At 35.0% G+C, this 23,024-nt stretch overlaps 1 protein-coding gene across 1 annotated transcript in view; it reads right to left on the bottom strand.

Moving 5' to 3' along the window:
• LOC140431532 (uncharacterized) overlaps positions 1 to 21,047 on the bottom strand; it is a gene marked incomplete at its 3' end in the record, with an annotated part of 36,985 nt that extends 15,938 nt beyond the window's left edge. Inside the window, exons 1-4 of the mRNA XM_072519436.1 lie at positions 20,982 to 21,047; positions 20,266 to 20,398; positions 16,081 to 16,101; positions 744 to 823 (exon numbers count right to left, since the gene is read on the bottom strand). Coding sequence (XP_072375537.1) covers positions 744 to 823; positions 16,081 to 16,101; positions 20,266 to 20,398; positions 20,982 to 21,047 — 300 coding nt within the window. The remainder of the gene's footprint in view (positions 1 to 743; positions 824 to 16,080; positions 16,102 to 20,265; positions 20,399 to 20,981) is intronic.
• Positions 21,048 to 23,024: the final 1,977 nt, after the last annotated feature.

Here is a 23,024-nt window from a genome sequence, read left to right on the forward strand (position 1 = left end):
AAAAAAGAAATTATTTAGTAATTACTATTTTAATGGGAATAAGCCACAATTGAAGGTTAAAATAAGTTTAACAACGTTTCAATTTCCACTTCGGAAATCGTTCTCAACGTGTAACAAAAAACAAAATTTGTTTAATTTATTGTTTTTACTTTGAGAACGATTTCCGAAATGGAAATTGAAACGTCAATAAACTTATTTTAACCTTCCATTGTGGCTTATTATGGCCCATTAAAATAGTAATTACTTTAAAATGCCATAAGAAGTAGCTTCAGAACGAAATTATTTAGGCTACGTTTATTACACTGAAGCGAATAGTTTTATAGTTAATGTGCTGCAGTTAATGGTAATAAAATACACTGTAACTGTATAATTTCTGAGCCTGCACCAAAACTTGGCTGTAGGTTCTACTTACTACTTACTACTTTAAAGTTGACCCTGTGTAGGGTGCTTTTACCCTGGAGGAAATTTATCCCTTTAATAATATTAGTACTTTGAAGCTTTTAAGTATTTATGAACTGAATGTTTAACACAATTGTTTACAATATTTACATACTTGGAACATACAGTGCTACCAACCACCAAACAAGAAATTTAGTACAGCAATATTCAATGTATTTCTGGTAAGATTTCTCTCTACACCAGAAATGTCACTAATACAGCTTATTTGTTTTTTTTTTCCTTACATCGATCTCATCAACAAACTTAAAATATCAAAATCATCAACGCTGGCGACACCTAATTACCTGTATAACCTCACTAGCTTTACGACGAGATGACAGCTCCAAATCTACTTCGTCCAATAGCGCTGACATAGCGTTTACAACTACGAATAGAGAATTGATACACTCTACTTACTCTAATGACTCACTTTGTTTGAATTAAACATACTTTTAACTATAATCAATCCATATTCAAGAAAAAGTGACAAGAGTACTACTAGACCAGAGAAAGTAGCAAATAAAGCCTTTTTCGTGACACTCTTTGATTCAGGTATCTTACAACAGAACCATTTTATATATTTCTCGATTTTACTATTTCAAAAACTGAATTCATAAATTCAAATTTATAAAAGTCGCAATATCTCCGGTTCTAATCAACCAAAATTGATCTTATTTTTATTTGGGGTACTTTGTTGCATAGATTATATTTTTTGTGTATTTTTAAAAAGTTATTAATCATTTTCAAAAAATCAACTTTAGAAGCTATTTTTGTCATAATTAAGCAACAATTAATAAAAAGAACTTTACAAACTCTTATTTTAAACGATTTTCTATGCTTTTTCAGTAAAATTGTGTCAGTTTTCCATATACTTTTCCGGTCTTCTTCTTCTTAGCCTTCTCTCGTCCATTTTTTGACATAGACCTCTCCCACCTCCTTCCGTCGATCTCTATCCTGAGCAACATACTTACAATTTGTTCCAGCTATTCTTTTGATGTCGTCCACCCATCTCATCTATGGTCTTCCTCTTGGTCATCTACCTTTGTAAGGTCGCCAATGTTGTATTATGGGCCGTTTTTGGTTTTCTATGTCAAGTTTCAGTATTTGGCCTAGGTAAATAATAAATATCATCCTGGACTTGTTCTATCTCACTGCCATTTATAGTTATACGTTTAGGATCGTCTGTGTTGGTCATTGTTTTTGTTTTTGTCATATTCATTTTAAGGTCGACGTATTGGGACCTGTCTGTGAGTTCCTTTATCATAATTTGTAATTCCTCGAATGTGATCGCTATAATCACAGTGTCGTCAGCGAATCTGAGGTGGTTTAACTTGTTGCCATTAACGTTGATGCCATATGTTGACTAATTTTTAATTTTGAAGATGTCTCCTCTCTTAATGGGGATGGAATTTGTATTTCTGTCTAGTTGTACTATCATAGTTGTGTTTTCATATATATTATGTATTAGTTGCCTATATCTCGAATCTATTCTACAATTATTAATAGCTTGTTCTATAGGCTACATCTCGATACTATCAAATGCCTTTTCCTAGTATATGAAGGCAAGAAATACGGGTTGTTGGTACTCATTTGCCTTCTCTATCTAATGTTCTCATTGTCAGCAGATGGTCTGATGTACTATATCCTTTGCGAAAGCCAGCCTGTTCAACCGGTTGGTAATTATCCATTTTGTAAGTCAACCGATTGTTAATAATTCTCATAAACAGTTTGTATACTGGACTGAGCAACGATATATGTCTATAATGCTTTAGGTCACATTTGTCCTCTTTTTTTGTGTAAGAGTACTACTAGACTCTCGTTCCAATCTTTAGGGATTTTGCTATTATAAAGGCATCTATTAAATAGCTCTGTTAGTATAGGGATTGTTACTGTCTTGCTTGTTTTTAAGACCTCGGCAATTATACCGTCGTGTCCTGGAGCTTTATTATTTTTTAGCTCTTTCTATTTCGAAACCCTGTATATTCGGTAGTACCTCTGATCCCACGTTTGTTTATTTTTCTTTTGACATTTTTTTTGTTGATTCATGGGGCTTGCTTTGCGAGCTGTACAAGGTTTTGTAGACCAAGGTTTTAAGAGTGAGTGGTGCCGACCCGTCTTTCCGAGGGGTGTTGGCTGAACTACATTACATTACACACTCTTCTACCCCACCAACCGGTCTGGCCAGCGTGGTGGGATATGGCCAAAACCTCTAAAAATCAAATAGTCGATTTTAACAGAGACACGGAAGGTACCCCAGGTGCAGCCCCAAAGCAACGGTCTGTCTCAAGGATTCTGGGAGGGGGTAAGTCGACATTAAAGAAGAAAAGAACAAACTCCATACAGCAATATTCAACGTACGTCTCATGACAAAAGATGAAAAACTCTACGAACTAGAAGGGGAATATGGGACCATGAATTGGGACATAATGGGGCTATTAGAAGTTAAAAGAAGAGATGAAGGGTATGTGGACTTATATTCAGGCGACAGGATCTACTACAAAGGCAAAGAAGATTATACATATGATGGAGTAGGTTTCTTAATCAACAAGAAGAAAAAATCACAAATTCATAGTTAGATACATGATCTTAAAACTAAATTCACAAACCAGAATAAAGATTGCGCAGGTTTATGCTCCAACTGAAAAAGCAGCTGGTGATGAAATAAATACTTTTTACGAAGACCTTAAAAAAGCTATAGACAACAACAAAGAATCTAAAATAATAATAATGGGAGATTTTAACGCCAACATTGGAAGTATAATTGAAGACGCCGAAAACAAGATTGGAAATTTCGGATTCGGCACAAGAAACGCAAGAGGAGAAAAACTGGAATTCCTGGAAGAAGAAAACACGTATGCTATGAATACCTTTTACAAAAAGAAGCCCAACAGAAAGTGGACAAGGATCGCACCTAAGGGTCTTCAAATTTATCGAAACCAGTTGTTAGATACCTGTACCAAAGACTCACGAAGAAGGCTTTTATTTTGCTAATTTGCTGCTTTATGTTCGAATTTTTAAAATTTGATGGTATAGGATAATTCTCGACCAGTTCTCACCTTGTGCAACATAAACAACACAGTCATGGGTCTGTGGTTCTATGATCATAGCAAAAAACAGAATAAAGCTAGAGTTTAAACGCGAAAAAAGTATAGTAAATGCCAAAAGAGCTTTTTACTTCTGATTAACTACCTCACCAAGTTTGACAATTACTATATTTATATATGTACGTATTTGACCGTAAATGCCAAAAGAGCTTTTTACTTCTGATTAACTACCTCACCAAGTTTGACAATTACTATATTTATATATGTACGTATTTGACCTTATTTATTGATGTTCTTTTCACTGAATATGGATAAATTATATTAAAACGATAATTTTATTAACATGATATAAAGATTTTTAACCTTCAAGTTATATTTTTGTAAAACCGGGCTAACGATATGTTTGATAATACAATATATACTTAATATAAACGCTATATAAAAACGTCACATATATTTTGTTTCTTGAAATAATGTGAAAAAAGGTATATTCAACAAAGTATATATTTTTTAATATGCCCATTCTATTAAAAACTGGATGTGATAAAGTCTGTCCATTTCTATTCTGCAACTGATATACACTACTTATTATCATATAGCCAAGCAACTCTTTAAACTTTCCTCCGAAGCGGTTTTTCTTATATTTGGAATATATCTTTAGTTTTTTTCTCTGCATTACAATTCAAGGCTTCTACGTCTTAGGAGCACAAAACCTTCGTATTTGCTACAGCTACGGCCAAAGTAGCAAAAAACGCCGTTTGAGTCTAAGTTTGAGTTTGTCGATACCAGCACATTGTCTGATGATAGGAATATCCTCGCCAACGGAAATCGCCATAGCTTAAGTCTGTTTTAGACTATAACATAAAATGATACAAGAAAATGGTATGACAAAAACTTACATGAAATGATTGTTTACAATATTAATACAAGAAGTTTTGTGTATTACATTTGTCACATTTTGGTATCAAAATATGTTATGTGATTCTGCGCATTACATGCTAAAAGAGTCGTTTTTTTTTTAATTTTTATGTTGCTGTACATGTACTGTTAACCTCAATGTTCTTATTCTTCTTTTTGTTATTGTAACGTAACCTCATTTCTATAAAAATTTAACCTAGTTTTTTACCAACGTAAATACCTAGTTAGTTTTACCTTTGCTTTAACAAAGACATATATATTTATGATGGATAAGAAAATTCGCCTATTATCTGCTGCTTCCATTGCATTCCAAGAAGAAGAACCTAACTGCGCATGCGTGTGTACTAATAATTGGTATCAAAATAGGACATGTTCTAATTTCTGTAACATTTTTTGTTAACACATTTTGTTTTCTGTTTTACATTATGACAAAACTTAGTATACCATTTTCTTATATCATTTTATGTTATAGTCTAAAACAGACTTTACTGATATTGTACGAATTGAAAAATAGATACCAACTATGCTCCTGAAGCATATACTTTCCTACACACATAAAAATTAAAGAAAGCTATTCTGGAAGATTCATTTTGCACAATAAGATTCATTTAATGCGGTGAGAATTCTTCGAATTGTTCTTTTAAACACTTAATGACGATTTCCAATTTCTGGTATACTTATTTGACTATGGATGCATTAAGAAATCTGTTAATTTTATCATCTCAATTCCTGCGACTCTATTAGGTATATATTTCCCTAATCTTCCTTGCGTTAATTGGTCTATGTGGTTTCTACTCTTGCTATGATATGATATCATTTATAAACTTTGTTCCATCTCAAGTACATTTGTTTTTAAAATATTAGCCTTTATCACTTCAAGTGTCTATTCATTTTTTTAGGACTTCATATCCAGTTTAACCACGGGTCTGGGAAATTTTGCTACAAACGCTACAATATTTAAAGGACAATAATAATATAATCAAAACAACTGTACACATTTAAAACTCCATGATACTCCTACACTAAAGCTACAAAAGAATTAGTTCTAAAAACTGTTTAATTCTGAAGGTATATAAACACCATGAATATCCTATTACGTTTCTAAATATACATATAATAAATCCTTAAACTACAGAAGTGTAATGTAGTGGAAAAGATAGAAACAGGATACGGCATGCAATAAATAAGCTAAAAGCAAAGCGAAAAGCTGCCGGTAGTGTGAATGAGGAGGGCCTGCGCAGGCGCACCTGAAATTTTAATGGCACTTTGGCCATCTGTTCAACGATGCGTTCCATAGCCATTTCCGTTTCCCTCAAACGGCGACGCAGTTGGTCCAATTCGTTGTCTCCTGTAGATAGAATACGTCAAGTAGACTATTACGCGTTTCGGCGGAAAATAAAGGGATGTTCCGCAAAATATTTATATTTAATTAAACAAAACGTGAACCATATTGTATGTAGAAAGTATGTTGAATTGTTAAAATACTATAATTATATCGAAGGAATTAATAATAAGAAAAAAATGAGAAGTAAAATATAGTAATTAGAGATCATAAGAAATTTATGCTGAAGTTCGGAAATGAAGGTAACACTCATTTGAAAGAAGAGGAGCAACTGTGACTTAGGATTATACAACCTTGATGTATAATTATTCAACCTAAGAAATGGCAATGGCAACAGGTCGCCGGAAACCGAATAGAGTTGCGACGAATCTTAGAGCAAGTCAGGATCCACAAAGGATTGTGGAGCCAAAGATGATGATAATATTTTAACATGAAATATACTCGGACTCTGGACTATAAAACGCCCGACTATAAGAATCAATGTTATTTATAATGAAAGAAAACAAAACAGACAAAACTTTCTGGTGGACATCCAGCATTCAAAACAAAGTACTGACCGTTTTACAAGCAACTTTGGAATGTATAGTACCTACGCGCTATCTCAGAGTGCATTGCTTTAAACTGGCATATATACAGAAATGTCTAGATGTATATGTATAACAGCGAATATCTAACACAGGAGTTTAAGAGAATTGCTAAAAAATGTTAGAGTTATCTTCATTTTCAAAGTGAACAAAAAGGATACAACACATCAAAACTCTACAACCTCCCGTCGAAAATGCTTCCTTCATCCTTCGTCAAAAATTCTTTTCATTTTATCGAATTTCTTGCACAAGACTCTATCTCACCGTCAGACATTCTAGTAAGTTTCGATATCGTTTCACTCTTTACAAATATTCCTATAGACGAAACTTTAAATGTTCTGAAAACTAAATACAGTATCCAGCAAGACCACTTATCTCTCATTAAACAGACAGATAAATGGTGCCCCAATGGGCTCCCCACTATCTCCAGTAATTACCAATAGCTGTATAGAAGACTTCGAGTCCCGAGCACTATCAACATTAATGCTTAAACCCACATATTGGCTACGATCTGTTGACAATACATTCCTCATTTGGCTCCACGGCAGGGATGCTTTGGTATCCTTTCAGACCCATCTGAATGGTATACATCCTAGTATCCAGTCCACGATGGAAGTGGAAACTGATTCATCTCTACCGTTTCTCGACGTTATCACAAAGAAAAACGAATTCCAAGGTTTTCACCACTTTGTTTATCGAAAACCCACCCATACCAATCGTTACTTGCATGCCAACTCTCATCATCCATCTTCACAAATTAATTCAATCATTAATACCCTTGTCCTCGTCTCCTGCTTCACAACGTCCACAGTTTCCTGTATATCCAATATTCTTCGTGTAAGCCTCTTAAGTCCATCGCATATACTATTTCTTGTTTTTATCTTCTCGGTAGCTTTCCTCGTGTTTCAGCCTGTTTTCCTCCATAAATTTTTTTTGGCCGTCTGTTATTATCCATTCTTTGAAGGTAGCCATAAATAATAAGTTAACATCTTGCTTTCTATGGCGTATAGAACGGTTTTTATCTACTAAAATTTCACGTATTAGTTCATTTCTGACGAGTTCTAATTTGGAAACGCGACAACTCCTTCGCCAAAAATCCATTTCCAGATTTTTCCTTGTTGTTTAGCTCCCTTGTTTCTGCGCCATAAGTGGTGATCAACAATTTCTTTGTATAGCATTATTTTTGTTTTCTTCAAAATATTATTACTCCAAAGCAACGAGTTGGCCTATTGCCCTTTTTTCTTGCCCAATTTTATTTGTGATATCTTGGTTACTTTTTCCGTTTGCTGTAAGAGTGTCCCCCAAAGCATTTCAACAAACAAACATTCTTAATTTTGTATATTTCTACATCCAAGACTTGCCGATCATCTTCATCCACTACCATGTACTCCATTTTTTTGTAATTATTTAAATTATCTCATCTTGCAAAACTTGTATTGTTCTCATTATTCAAGATAATTTACTAATTGTAATATATTCAATTGAAACATACTGTCCTATTATGGTTTCAAGATCATACGACCCAAACACGTCGCGTATTCGGATACCGCACTGTTAATTGTTTAATGGGATACGAGGTACGAAAATATGAGATAAAATTCAAAATAGCCAAATATCCAAATATAGGCACCATAAGAAGAATGGACTGTGACCAAAAGAAATTTCTTTCAAATACTGCACTCAACTTGGTTATAGGTTATTTCAAATATTGCACTCAATGGGCATGGTTATAGGGCATGATACAACAGCAAATTTACTAAGATGTAAATTGGAGCTGGAAGGTCAGATAATAGAACAAGTGAAGGAGTTTAAATATCTAAGCATCACATTATCTAGCTATGGAAAGCTAGAAACTGAAGTGGAAGATCAAGTGAATAGAGCAAACAGAGCCGCAGGCTGCCAGAATGAAACAATATGGAGAAATAAAAATATCAAGAAAGAAACGAAAGGCAGAATTTACAAAACAGTCATCAGACCAATAATGACATATGCGGCAGAAACAAGATCTGACACAGAGAGAACAAAAAGGATGTTAGAAACAGCAGAGATAAAAATACTTAGAACAATTGATATTAAGACACTGTGGGACAAAGCTAGAAGTACAGATATACGACGTAGATGCAAGGTGGAGAACATCAAGGACTGGGTAAGAAATAAAAGAGTAGAATGGAACGATCATATAAGCCGAATGATAACAAATAGAGTAGTAAAGACGGCAAGAGACGGTTCCCCAATAAGAAGACGATCAGTAGGAAGACCACGAAAATGATGGAACGACAACTTACCGAAGGCACATTGAAAAACAGACAAAGTCTTGTCTATATAAAAAGAAGAAGAAGAACAAGAAGAAAACTTGTTTAGAGAAATAAAATATATATTCTGGATATAAGAAATAAAAGAAATTTTATCGAGTGACTGAGATTTTTGTAAGTTGGTTTATTATATATATGTATATATTATAGTTTATCAATTGTTTTTAAAAATATTAATTATTACCGTAAAGTATTAAAAAATTTTTTCTACTAATCACATTCTTACCATTATTAAGCGGAACATCCCTGAGAGGTTCTTATTTCCCCTCCTGCACTACACCAGACAGATAATGAAAAGTATGATTCATGATACGGTGGTACATTTATTTTGATCACAAAAAATGCAAAAATGCAATGTTTTTATCTTAAACACAACACTTAATCTGAATGTACGTCTTATAATATATAAGCTTGGGCAATAGTTTCTATCAGTATTTACTTTCAGTAGGTAGATATCTCAGATTATTTCCCAAAACTACCAGATCCCAGATCTCAAATACAGGGTTCGGAACATAGGCGGCATCTTAAAAAAATGGATGACAAAGCATGGACTGAAAGTTGCGGCAGATAAAACCGAAGCCATAATTCTAAAGGGGAAAAGAAACAAAGTGTGGAATTATAATGTGCGGGGGCATGTCTAACACTCAAAAAAACACGTAAAGTACCTGGAAGTGACGTAGCATCAGAATGGAAAAAGGTGGGAGAACGTGCGGGAGGTGGCCCGGAAGGCTGCGAATAGTGCGGCAGCGTTGGAGAGGGTGCTGTCCAACATTTGCGGACCAAAATCCGAAAGGAAGAATGCCTTACACGGTGTTGGGCAGTCGATCGTCCTCTACGCGGCACCAGTCTCGAATGAGGCGTCAGGGATAATGGCCTACAGGAGGCTCATGACACGAGTAGACAGAACAAGTCTGTTGCAAGTGGCATTCACCTACAGGACTGTATATACGGCAGTCTTGTGGACCATCACTGGATGTGTTCTGCTGCATATGTTGATGAGAGAAGAGACCCAAACCTCACTATGTCCGAGAGAAGACAGGAAAATTAAAGGTCAATAAAAGATGGCAAGAAGAATAGAAAACACGGAGGATGTGGCACAGTGGACAAAGATGCTGATCCCGAACATAAGAGATTGGGTGGACTGTTATCACAGGCGACTGGATTAGTTCCTAACGCAGATACTCACAGGACACGGGTATTTTAGGGCCTACCTCTCTAGGTTTGGAAAGGCTTTACTGTCACGGATGAATTCCTTTACTGCGGACATGCACCAGATGGGTAGTAGAAAAGAACAGAATGGAGAGACAGGTGTGAATTTTGTTAAAGTGAGAGAAATGATTGAGAAAATGATTGAAAAAATAAAGTAGGGTGGACTAGTATACACAACTTTATCCGATCAGTGATCAAGAAAAAAGAAAAGGAGAAAACTGCTGGACCAACAGCAAAGGTAAGAGGGAAAGATCCTGTAAGTTGAAGGTAGAAAAGTGAGTTAGACTGTGTGTCAGATTGTGGGGAAGGAGGAAATGCCCGGCTGGGAGTGATGCTGTACTATGGTCTGTTTTTTAACCAGAAGGAGTAATTCAAATTTTCCGCGCCGTAATGCTTGTTTGTAATTGGTCCAACCGCAGGCAAGTTTACTCCACTAAATTATGATATTTTGACACTAATGACATTTGTGAAATTTTAAAATTCAAAATTTATATCGACAATTTTTTGTGTTGTCTGCGTTATTCCTTACATTTTTGGATATTTCGTTTGTATTTATATAAAAAACAGTTCTTTTCAGAACTATTTAGCGATATATTAGTCTTATTAAGATAAAAATATGGATTCGATGCCAAGTACTAGTGGTAATTGTTCCTCTCCACTTAAAAAACGTCGTGTAGATTTGGGTCATTTATCTTCAAATGAGAAACAATGTTACATTGTTTCATAAACAACATTATAACCATGTATAAACAAATCAAAATTGATAATTCTGGAATAAAAATAACAGCCACGGTAGCAAAAATAAAACAGGCAACAGGTTAGTTTTGCAGAATAGTTATTGTTAAAATCAAGACTTACTAAAGTAATGTGCTAATTTTATTAGCACATTACTTTAGCTTGTATTAGAATATAAGCAGACTGGAACAGTAATATTATTGTAAAATTCCATTGGATTTTAGATATCATTTTATCACGAATATATCGCTTTCGTATACGTTCCAGACGATTTTCTTCTACAATGTGATAAATAAACTCTAAAAATTCTTCAACTTCTTCATAACAGTCCAACATTTTTTTATTGTAATTAGAAATACTAAATAATATATATTGGAAGTTAATTCGAAACATTATTATTCAAACATAAACAATCAAAGTTATGTTAGAATCAACGTGTGAAGGTGTCCGATACTGATTACTGGATTACCGCAAGGCCGAGATAATCAACAAAAAAAGAAGATGTATTTGGTGACTTTTCTAGTAACTTTCTTGGGTGTGAATCTGTCTTTTTAGTTTACTCCTCCTGGTTAAAAAACAGAGTATAGGAGCAATGAGGGACCAAAAAAAGGGGATAGGAAGCCTCCTTGCTGACATTCTGTGAATAAATTAGGGTAGTTCTTCAGAAGTGATGCCATCCTTACAGCGGTCATTTCGCTTTCGGATCGCTGGATGACAGAGAAGGGGATGGTTTAGCAGGTAGGCGTTCAAATAGACTCAGGAGTTTTAAAGTACCTGAAGGGAGTACGAAGAATGAATCCTGCACTAAGGCGGCGTCCTGGACTGAGATGTCTTTTTAAGATTCCAGATCCCCCCTCTATAAAGACGAAAAAAAAGTATACTTGTTTCCATTGACTAACTAATTACGAAAGATGGCTTCAGAAAAAACCGTGTATAAAATATGGTTTAAAAAACCACTTATCTGATATTTTTCAAAAGTGTAATCCGTTTATAGACATCCTGAAACAGCACTGATTTATAATTGCAGCTTGTGTTTCTGCTTATGACTATTCTGTCAGTAAAATATTCAAAGTTTATTTATTCAAATAATAATTTACTGTACTACGTTTGCAGTCGTTTTGTGTTTAAGAATAAAATAAATATACCACCTAATGAAAATGTAAACGAAAGTCTAAAATTCGTAAAGAGAGATAGATGAACAAAAATGATAAATGATGGCAGTAAGCAACACTGAAAAGACAAAAAGACGGGTTGAAAAAAAAAACAGTTCTACTTATAGGTAACTGTTACAGCTATCTCTTTCTAAAGAGACTTATTCAACTTTTAGTGTTTATTAATTTTAAAATAAATAATAGTGTGTTTCTTTTGTATTTTCAGCAACTTTTTTAAAACATAAACGACTAATCATTAAACATAAATAAAATAAAGATAAAAGGATATTACTACATACTCATTTAATTGAAAAAATTAATAAATGTATATTAAAAAAATAGAACCCTTAATAACCCTTAATTGATCCAATGATATGAGCTAAATATATACTATAGAGAAAAAGTACATTCCCTGACATTATGTTTGTTGTTTGAGATTATTTTTATTCAAAATTAATAATAGCATTCATTTTTTAAATTAATAATAGTTTTTTTAAAACATACTAAAGTTATTATATTCGTATAAATTCAATGTTTCGGGATAGTATACACTACCAATTTCAAATTTTCGCGGCATCTGTCATCTCTCCACCATTTATTGCTATTTTTATACTACAACTATACTTTTTAAATCTGTTATACATGGATTAAGTAAGTTACTGTAACCCTAACCTTGTAACCTCAAATACGATTAAACTATGCGAATTTTTGATTATATGACCAATTCTTTATAAAACTGGGTAGCTGTGTTTACCATCGATATTGTATTACTTCACATGTAAGTCACTTTTATACATTATTATCTCTTTTTCACTCAATATGAGAAGCCACTTTTTGGCTTTCTCTTGTATGTATCAATAACATCAGATACTCAGATGACACGGTTGTATTCGCTGAGTTATGAAGCCCTCCAGGAGTTAATGAATAGAATCACAGAAGTGAGTTAGAAATATGGACTTTCACTGAATATTAAGAAAACAAAATGTATGATGATCTCTAAGGAACAGAAAATTGGAAGAATCAGTGTCTATGGTCAACCATCATCATCATCAGTAGCATTATAGCTCGTTATGAGCCAAAGCCTTCTTCAGAACAATCTTCCATTCGCCCCTGTCTCTGGCAACTCTTCTCCATACTTTAACTCCGATGGATTTTAGATCATCCTCTATGTTATCTTGATACCTAAGTTTTGGTCTTCCTCTGGCTCGTCTTCCCACTGGTCCTCTTCGGTCGAAAATTTTTCTAATCGTTGCATCTTCATCTCACCTAATTACATGTCCTATCCATCGAAGGCGTGCTAATTTAATACATTTTACAACGTCAGGTTCCCCAAAACTTCTGTATAACTCAAAGTTGTAGCTCATACGCCACAAACCCTGTCCTTGGACTTCTCCATATATTTTCCTTAGAATTTTTCTCTCGAAACGTTTAAGCAATTCTTGGTCGTTCTGTGTAAGTGACCACGTTTCAGACCCATATGTTAACACTGGCCTTATTAGTGTTTTATATATGGTAACTTTAATATGTTTCCTCAAGCCATAATAGCACTTATTGACAAACACTATTCTTCTTTTAATTTCTTCGCTGACATTGTTGTCTTTGGTCAGCAGCGCGCCCAGGTAGACGAAGATGTCCACACCTTCCAGTTTCAGATCATCAATTAATAGTCTAGGTATCTGGTTGTCTGATCTAGTACAATACATATATTGGTTTTCTGTGCGTTTATTTTTAATCCCATTCTCAGTGCAGACGCCCTTGGTGATCGAAATGCTTCGATCAGAGATTCTGTGGACCTAGCAATAATGTCTATGTCATCTGCATATCCGATAACTTGTACAGATTTATTAAAGATGGTGCCATTCGTATTAATATGGCACTCTCGAATTACTTTTTCTAGTGCAAGGTTAAATAAGAGACACGACAGTCCATCTCCCTGTCTCAGTCCATTTTTACAATGGAAGGATCTTGAAAAGTCGTTTTGGATTTTGACTACACGTTTTTGACTACAAGTTTTTGTCTGTTGACTGAGTCGTATGCGGCTTTGAAATCCACGAATATGTGGTGGGTGTCGACTCCGAATTCAAGCGTTTTCTCAAGAATCTGCCTGACTGTGAAGATTTGATCCGTTGTTGATTTATTGGGTCGGAAACCGCACTGGTAGTTCCCAACTATTTGTTCAGCATAGGGGATTAATCTTCTGTACAATACGTTGGACAATACTTTATATGCCACGTTAAGTAGGGTGATGCCTCTATAATTATCACACCATCATATCTCCCTTTTTGTGAAGAGGGTGCATTACACCTAATTTCCAGACCGTGGGCGTTTTCTTCCGTTGCCAGAATTCGGTTACTAATTTATGCATGTGTTTACAAAGGGTGCCACCACCATTTTTAAAGAGTTCGGCAGGAAGATTGTCCAAACCGGGGGCTTTGTTATTTTTCAGTTTTGAAATGGCTTCTCTAATTTCTTCTTCAGTGGGGGGCGGTTCTTGAGCGTTTTCGTCCATTTCAGGCAAAGTAATTTTTATTTGGTCTTCTTCACGACTGTCGCTAAGTAGTTCTTCAAAATGATTCGCCCACCTGTTTATTATCTGTTCTTTGTCACTAATTATGGAACAATCTCTGTCTTTACATGCTGTTATTCTGGGTTTGAATTGTTTTCTGCGGCTGTTTATCTTCTGGTAGAATTTTCGCGAGTCTTTTCTATTGTGGTGGTTAACAATCTCGTTTAGAGCGTTTTCGTATGGCTCTTTCTTTTTCCTTCTAAACGTCCTTTTTTCTTCTCGTCTAAGATTTTCATAGTCTTCCAGGTTGATCTCGTTCTGCGCTGCTGAAGTCTCTTATATGCTTCATTTTTCTGTTGGTTAATGGATCTACATTCTTCGTCAAATTAATCTTCGTTTATTTTAGCCTGGTTAGGTTTTTAAAAAGCCTTTAGTCGCTGTTTGGATAACTTCCTTGCATTTGGTCCAGAGTTCTTCTATACTTAAATTTTCGTCAATTCTTGTCACCTCTTCATTTAAAATTTTCCTGTAGTTATCCCTAGCGTCTTCAGATTTTAGCACACCAGTGTTATATTTCGTAGGTTTTGTGCTCTGATCCTTCTTAGCGTTTGATATACGAGCCCTGAGTTTTGTTCTTACAAGGTAGTGGTCAGAATCTATATTAGCACCTCTACATGCTCTTACATCTACACGCTCTCGTACGTCCGAGAAATGTCGACTATCAATTAGTACATGGTCAATTTGGTTTTCTGTTTGACCGTCTACCCATAAAAATAAGGTTACTACGATGTTATATCTTTCCTATACTGTTGTACGAAGTTCAGTCGTGGACTCTCACAGACGTTACCTCCAAGAAAAATGAGGCTTTCGAAATGTGGCTTTATCTTCGAATCCTGAAGATATCCTATACCGATTACGTTACTAACCAAGACTTCTTATAAAGAATGTAAAAAGGAAAAGAGTTGTTAACCACAATAAAAACAGCCAAAATCGAATACATCAGTCACATCATGAGGAACAGCGAAAGATATGGGTTGCTGCAATTAATTCTACAAGGAACAGTAGAAGGAAAACGAGTACCAGGAAGGCGAAGGATTTCCTGGATGAAAAATCTACAAACGTGGTACAACAAAACAACCACAAATCTTTTCAGAGCAGCTGTATGCATAATACAGATTGTCATGATAGTCGCCAACATCCGAAACGGATAGGCACTACAAGAAAAAGAAGAAGTGTTTAGATACGAACATTAAGATTACCAGAAGTATCTAAAATCCGGCTCGAAGGACCAATGAATAATTCGCAACAAAGAAACATGACTTCGAAGAGACAACAAACTCTTCTAGAAAACTATTAATTGATGATTATACTGTTTTTCGTTTGCAGTTTAATTTTACCAATTATCGTACAGCCACGCAAGCTTTTATAACGTATGATGCGTTCATTGATTTTAAGTATAATCATTTTTTGTTTTCACTTCATTTTTGGATTGTACTTAACTAGGTAGTAAGTTTTGACGCGTTTCAAAACTAGTTCACTTCAGTAAATATGTATTTTTATTCTCCTATCAAAAGAGACAGTAAAATATATATAAATACAATTTAAAATCAGTGTCAGATTGAAAAACGATCTTATTATCAGTTAAGGGTTACTATTTTGACCAGCATCTTCCAAAATTTAATTCAGTGTTGCCACATTTAATGGTAATGATACTATCAAAAACAATGAAATGTGATTGAAATGATAAATGTAGGTTTAAGTTGCCACAAGAGTGATATAAGTTGGCAAGGAAATATTCTTGGAGGTTAATAGCCGTGACAATTTTAGTTATGATCACTTACTTGCATCACGCTCTTTCCATCCTACGAAAAAGCAGCACAAGAAATAATTTTTAAGATTAATTACATGTATAGTAGATTGTACGGAAAATATTTAACATAGTGGCTACTTATGAACCCTAATCTACAACCTCTGATAAAGATCCTTACATATAACTATTTTGTAACGAGAATATCCATTAAACTTGCTATCGAGGTCGACAATTAAATTAATTATATTGATTTAACTATTTTAAATAGGATCATTAGTATTTTTTCAAACGATTCTAAATAATTTCAAAAATTCCTAGTTTTATAGTCCATTGCATAAATTTGTAGTAATTATTAATATGAATCAAAAAACAAAAAGGAACAGTGAAGTTTTTTATTATTCAATCTCTATGTGGCTTTGTATTTGGGCATAATCAAAGGCAAACATTATTAATATCATTGTTATTTTGGCTTTATCCCTATGCAGAGGAAGCTTTACAAATGACATTGTCGATACGATCTTGAATAGAGATGGTAATTTCGAGCCATCTTTGAGATTCGGGTAATCGGTTCCGGCTCACTTAAGATAACCGGATCACTTTGTCGGGTCACGAGTCAATCGGGTCAGCATAGATCATACGCAATATGCAAACCAAATTTATAATTTTAGCGGTATAATTATCAGTAAATTCACTTTTCTTCAAAGGAACAGTACCACAAAATACTTGAAGAACTTGGGAATCGGTTGACACCTCACTGTCGCTTAGTATCTACGATGTCGTTGTTCCGCTGTTATCGACCCGTGACCAGTTAAATATAATTTTGAGGTTCGGCTCTTCGACTCAGGTCAGTTTGGATTTGCTCATTTCTAACTTGGGTCATACCAATCCCATTCACATAGATGTCTTGTCTAATCGTGTCTTCCAGATCTTTTTTCTGAGTATAGAGAACTCTATACTCTGGTCAGGAAGTTCTCATCCCGGATACGGTTCTCTCAATGGCTAATAGGGAACGTCCTATGGGACAGATGTGAATAAGCCGAATAACTAAATAAACATCTGAGGATCAACTGGAGAACAAGTTAGTCCTCAGCCATAGAAGCACCATTAATAACTTCACCTTATGTTTAGCCACCGGCAACATAAATGGATATTCTTAGAAGACCAGCACGAAAATATAAAGTATTAAGAGTTAGAAATGGCAAAATACTAAGGCGAATCTATGGACTCTAACAAAAAGTAATGAAAACACGTTAGGATGTTTCGAAAGAAAAGTACTAAGGCGAATCTATGGAGCAGTGAATAACTATGGAGTGTGGAGAAGACGATACAACTTCGAACTTTATAGAATGAATATACCAGGAACCAGATATCGTAAAACATATTAAGATAAGACGTCTGAGGTGGATAGGGCATGTAGTACGGATGAAATAAAATGACCCAGCTAGAAAAACGCTCCTTGATAGACCCATTGGTCAGAGAAGAAGAGAAAGACACAGAACAAGGTTCCTTGATAACATCGATGAAGACATAAAAAATACAACAAATTACAGATTATAATAACAGAAGAGAAACTAGAAAATTTTACAAGGAAACCAAGCAATACACCCAATGATACATGACAAGATCAACAGTTTGCAAGGACAAAAATGGGGCAATTATCAGCGAGAAAGAGGAAATAATGAAAAGGTGGAAGGAGCATTTTCAAGAGCTGTTAAACCCAGAAAAAGAACACAACGAAGATGAAGAAATAATTCACCACACATCAGAACAACTAGTTGAGCAATCAACATTGGAAGAAACGATAAATAAAACATCTGAAAAATAACAAAGCACCTGGCACAGATGGAATAACTGCAGAACTGATACAGAATGGTGGACATACGCTATGGAGGCGTATCCATAAACTAATTGACCGCATATGGACACTAGAAGCCATCCCAGAAAATTGGAAAGTAGGAATCATACTTCCTGTGTACAAAGGGGGAGACAAACGACTCTGCAAAAATTATAGGGGCATAACAGTTTTAAATGTCGTCTATAAGATATTATTAGGAATTATATACAGCCGCCTGGAACATTTTCGGAGGAGATGATTGGTGAATACCAATGTGGCTTCAGACCAAAGAGGTCCAGAGATAGACCAAATACAGATGTTAAGAGGTATACATGAAAAATGTGTTGAATATAACCTATTTACAACTTGTATATCGATTTCAAACAGGCGTTTGATGGATTAGATCGACAAAAGATGTTAAAGCAACTATCTATGTTAGGGATACCCAATAAGTTGGTTAAACTTATACGAATGACTCTGGAGGGTTCCAAAGCTATGGTGAGAAGAGATGGAGATAAGACGCAGGCCTTTGATATTGAAAATGGAGTTAGACAAGGTGATGCCTTATCAACAACACTTTTTAATCTGAGTTTAGAAGCTGTTGTTAGAAAACTGAATATAAACGGCTGTATTAATACAAGATCAATGCAAATATGCGCACATGCGGATGATGCTGCCATAATAAGCCGCAACAAAAGGGTATTAAGCGAAAAAGTTATAGAACTGAAACGAGAAGCTGCTACGTTTGGCCTATATATAAATGAACGCAAAACAAAATATATAGAGTGCACAAAATCGAATCAACATGAGAATCTGAAGGTAGACAACCATACCTACAAATATGGCTCCACTTTTCCCTACCTAGGCTCAATAATAAATGACAACAACAACATCAGTCAAGAAATACAAGCACGGATTCTTAGCGGTAATAAGTGCTTTTATGGATACAAAGACTTAATGAAAAGTAAGTTACTGAATCGTGAGTCAAAGCTTAGAATCTCCAAACCGGTAATTAGACCAGTGGTCACATATGGATGTGAAACGTGGACCCTCTCAACCACTCATGAAAATCAACTGAGAATATTTGAGCGCAAAATACTAAGGAAGATATTTGTACCAATCCAATGCAGCGATTGTTCGTGGAGAATTAAAATGAACCACGAGCTGGACGAACTAATGCAGAGCGCAGATATTGTTAGATTTTTAAAGTCACAAAGACTAAACTGGCTTGGTCACCTAGAAAGAATGCCAGATAATCGAGCTGTAAAAGTAGTCCAGAGATGGAAGCCCCAAGGAAACAGAACAAGAGGAAGGCCCCGTAAAAGATGGATAGACGACGTAGAGAGGGATCTTAAAACCATGAACATCAGGCAGTGGCGAAGGAAAGTATCCGACAGGGCAGAATGGAAGAACATTGTGAAGCAGGCACTGACTCACAAAGTGTTGTAGCGCCATTAGAAGAAGATAATTAAATATTATGACAAAGAATGTCTAATCGGGTTTATAAAAAGAAATGCATTTCATAATATCAAGATTACAGGAGAGAGTGGTACAGCAGATAAAGCAGCAGCAAAAATATTTCTACCGAAGCTAGCGAAAATTATTGAAGATGGGGACTATCGTGCCGATCAAGTATTTAACGCTGATGAAACAGGACTGTTTGGTAAAAAATGCCTAACTTTACTTACATCGCAAAGGATGAAAAAATTACACGGAAAAAAATACATCAGGAGATAAAATGTTGAAAGCGCTCTTAGACCACGTGCATTAAAAGGCAAAGATTTACTTTACAAATAAAACAGGAAAAAGCAGTTTATGTTAGAAAATTGATAGAAAAACATTATGATTTAAACTGGAAGAGTATTGAAGAATTAAGCTATTTTAAGTACGTTTTAGAACTAGACAACTTTGAAAAACATCCACATGAAGAGTTTCTAATAATTAGTTTACGTTCAACAACAATACTAGTAAAATAAACAGGTTCCCTGTTTTCCTGTTTATAGACAATATATGAATAAATATAAATAATTACAAAAACAAATACAAATATGGACCAGTTTTTTTTAAAACTTTTGTATGAATTTATTTCAGATATTCGAAGTAATTTATCATGCAGTCTATTTCTTTTAATTTCTGGAACCTTTTTTGTTTTTGTCTTGGTTTTATGTAATTTTAGAAAGCTACGGGAGGTATCCCTATTCCAAGGCAAGTAATGTCTTTTTTATGCAATTTTTTTATATAGGCTTTTACTGTGGAACGTATCCACCGCGTAAAACGAGATCTTACTGTATTCTATTTAGAATTAAAATTATTTAACAGTATAAAAATAAATTGGTAACGATTTTATGTAACGGACTATGGTGTGTAATGGAGGAGACTTACCTAATTTGCCGGAAGAGCCTTCTTTGGATCTCGAACTCAAATGACCTCGGTCAGCTTCAAAAACTTCTCGCCTGAAGTGAGGATCGGGGTTTAACGGTGGATATAGAACTTCGGGTTGTTTCTTGAACACAATCTAGAAAAGGTATTTTTAATATTACTTTATATATTAACGTTTACAAAGGGCAAATATCACAGACACGGAGCAATTACTTTATTTAGACAGATGATATATGAGAATACGAGATATATTAGTTTCATTTAAAAGTCTTCACAAACAATTTTAACTGATGGTTGGTAAAGTGGATCGATGATATATTTGTGGACCTATTATAATCACATTACAGAGCCGGCAAAAAAAATCTTTCCATTGTCAAATAAATCACTAAATTCGAAGAAAAATTGCATGAGTTCTGCCTGCATTTGAGGGGAGAGGGGATAACGTACTTGCGACGGCGGCTGTCTGTAGTTTACTGACCGCTTAGTTTATTTATTTTATTAGAAAAATATGGGTCAAAAGAAACTCACACAACAGGAGAAAGTTCGTGCTTTAACGTTACTTGAGATAGGGGACTCTGTAATTACCGTAGCACGAGATATTGGTGTTTCAAGATAGGCAATCTATCAATTGAAACAATCGGCTGCGTCGTTGTCTTCAGGGACTCTCCTGGGAAAAAACCTGGTTTTGAAGCTCCTAGAAAACATTATCTAGGACTGACATCATCATCAGGCGTGAAGTAATGTTGAACCCTTCCATAACTGCCACAGAACTCAAAAATAAACATGCTGGTCTCCTTCAGACCGTTTCAACAAGAACACTCGTCATCGGCTTCCGAAAGATCTAGCAATACCAAGTCGACGTGCTGCAAAGAAGCCCTTGCTGACAAAAGCAATGAAGAAAAAAAGATTAGATTTTGTAAAAGGTATCAGCATTGGACACGTGAACAATGGAAAAAAAGTCATGTTCAGTGACGAAAGTACGGTCAGGTTAGTAAGAGGAAGCGCCAAATTTGTTCGTCGTCCAAACACCGCGTCAAGGTACGATTCAAAGTTCACAGTTAAAACCGTCAAACATCCTAAAAGTGTAATGGTATGGGGTGCGTTTAGTGGAAATAAAAGGAGGGCAGGGTTGTATTTCTTGCCAAAGAGTCTTACAATGAGGACAAGCAACTATGTGACTGTTCTAGAACAACATTTATTGAACTTGTTGGAAATTCACGAATGTGACTTCTTTATGCACGTTAATGCCCCTGCTTATAAGGCTGACAGTGTCGAAGGTCTTGAATGATCACAATAACAACGTAATGGAATGGCCAGTTAACTTGCCCGACCTTAATCCTATCGAGAACGCCTGGATATGATGAAAAATAAGGTTCAAGAGTGTCGACCGAGCAACATAAATCAGCTGAAAGACGGGTTGAAGAGATTGTGCGTGACCATGGAAGAAGAATATCTCTAGAACCTTGCTCAACCAATGCCCAAGAGAATCCAGCTTGTCATTGACTACAAGGGTGATATGACAAAGTATTAATTTGTAAAATTAAAATAACAATTATCAATCAATATTATTAATTTATTCACTGTGTAAAGATTTTTTGCCGGTACTGTATTATATCGAATATTTTGGGCGTTAATTGGTGTCCTCATAATCAAGAACGAGTTCTTTTATGTAATGGGTTATGTTATGGAAAAGGTTTTACAAGTTATAGGTCACTAGCAAAACTGGATGATGTTGACTCTCTAATCATAGTGTTGACCTTGAGTGGTTGCTATGTTTATTTTGCTATACCTAAGTATAATATAATATAACGTCGCTGCCGTGGAAATATCTCCTATGTGTTGAAACCTAAAATTTTCAGGAGACAAAGAAAACACGTTTTTGTAAAAATAATACAACTTAATGACATTTTATAGTGTTATAATTTTATTTTTTTGCTTTTCTTAACCACTAACACAATAACAAAAGAAGCAAATGTAATTTTGAAACAGAACTTTAATATTTAAAGTAAAACATACGCATACGTGTTTTTAATATACTTGAAAATGACACATAGGAGGTTTAACTAAGTTTAATGTTTATTTTTTTGTTTTCTTATCCGACTGGTAAGGTAGGTTATCGTAAAAACTATGATGATCTCTTTCTAACACGAGTTTAAGGTCTTGTAGGCATTTCCATTTCGATTCGGTTATTGGAATAGGACGTAAATATAGCTGGGTTGGTCTTTGAATAACGTTAAGTTTTAGTCTTCGTTGTTCGGTCGTTGCTTATATGGGTCGGAATGCCGTAGTTTGAATAAAATCTCTCCGTCAGGACGATATTCTAGAGCTCGTAGGTTAGTCACGGTTGGATCTCCCGCCTTCTTTCCGGGTCGCAGTGACTGAATATTACTTGGCAATTTCTCAAAATTAAAAAAAAAAGCTGTGGTCAAAAACTTTAATATTATAAGGTTGTTTTGGCCGCACATTTCTCATTTGAGCTATGTAGTCACTATGAGAATTTATGGTAGGTACAAAATATTTTTCAAGTGTAGCATGAACGCTGAGGTATTCCATCATTGTATGGCCTTTCTCAAGGAACAGCTGTTGGATTAACATATTTTTCTGAATTGCCAAATCGCTTAAAGCACTAGCTATAATTGGTTTCAAATGAGTGTAGAGTAATAAATCATGAAGTGTCATAAAATTTGCCTGAATTTCGGTGTCGTCATGGGCGTAGGCAAATGGACGGATGTCAACTTCGTCGTCAAAAATTGATGTACCTC

The sequence above is a fragment of the Diabrotica undecimpunctata genome, unplaced genomic scaffold (genome assembly GCF_040954645.1).
Source record: "Diabrotica undecimpunctata isolate CICGRU unplaced genomic scaffold, icDiaUnde3 ctg00001308.1, whole genome shotgun sequence".
NCBI lineage: Eukaryota > Metazoa > Arthropoda > Insecta > Coleoptera > Chrysomelidae > Diabrotica > Diabrotica undecimpunctata.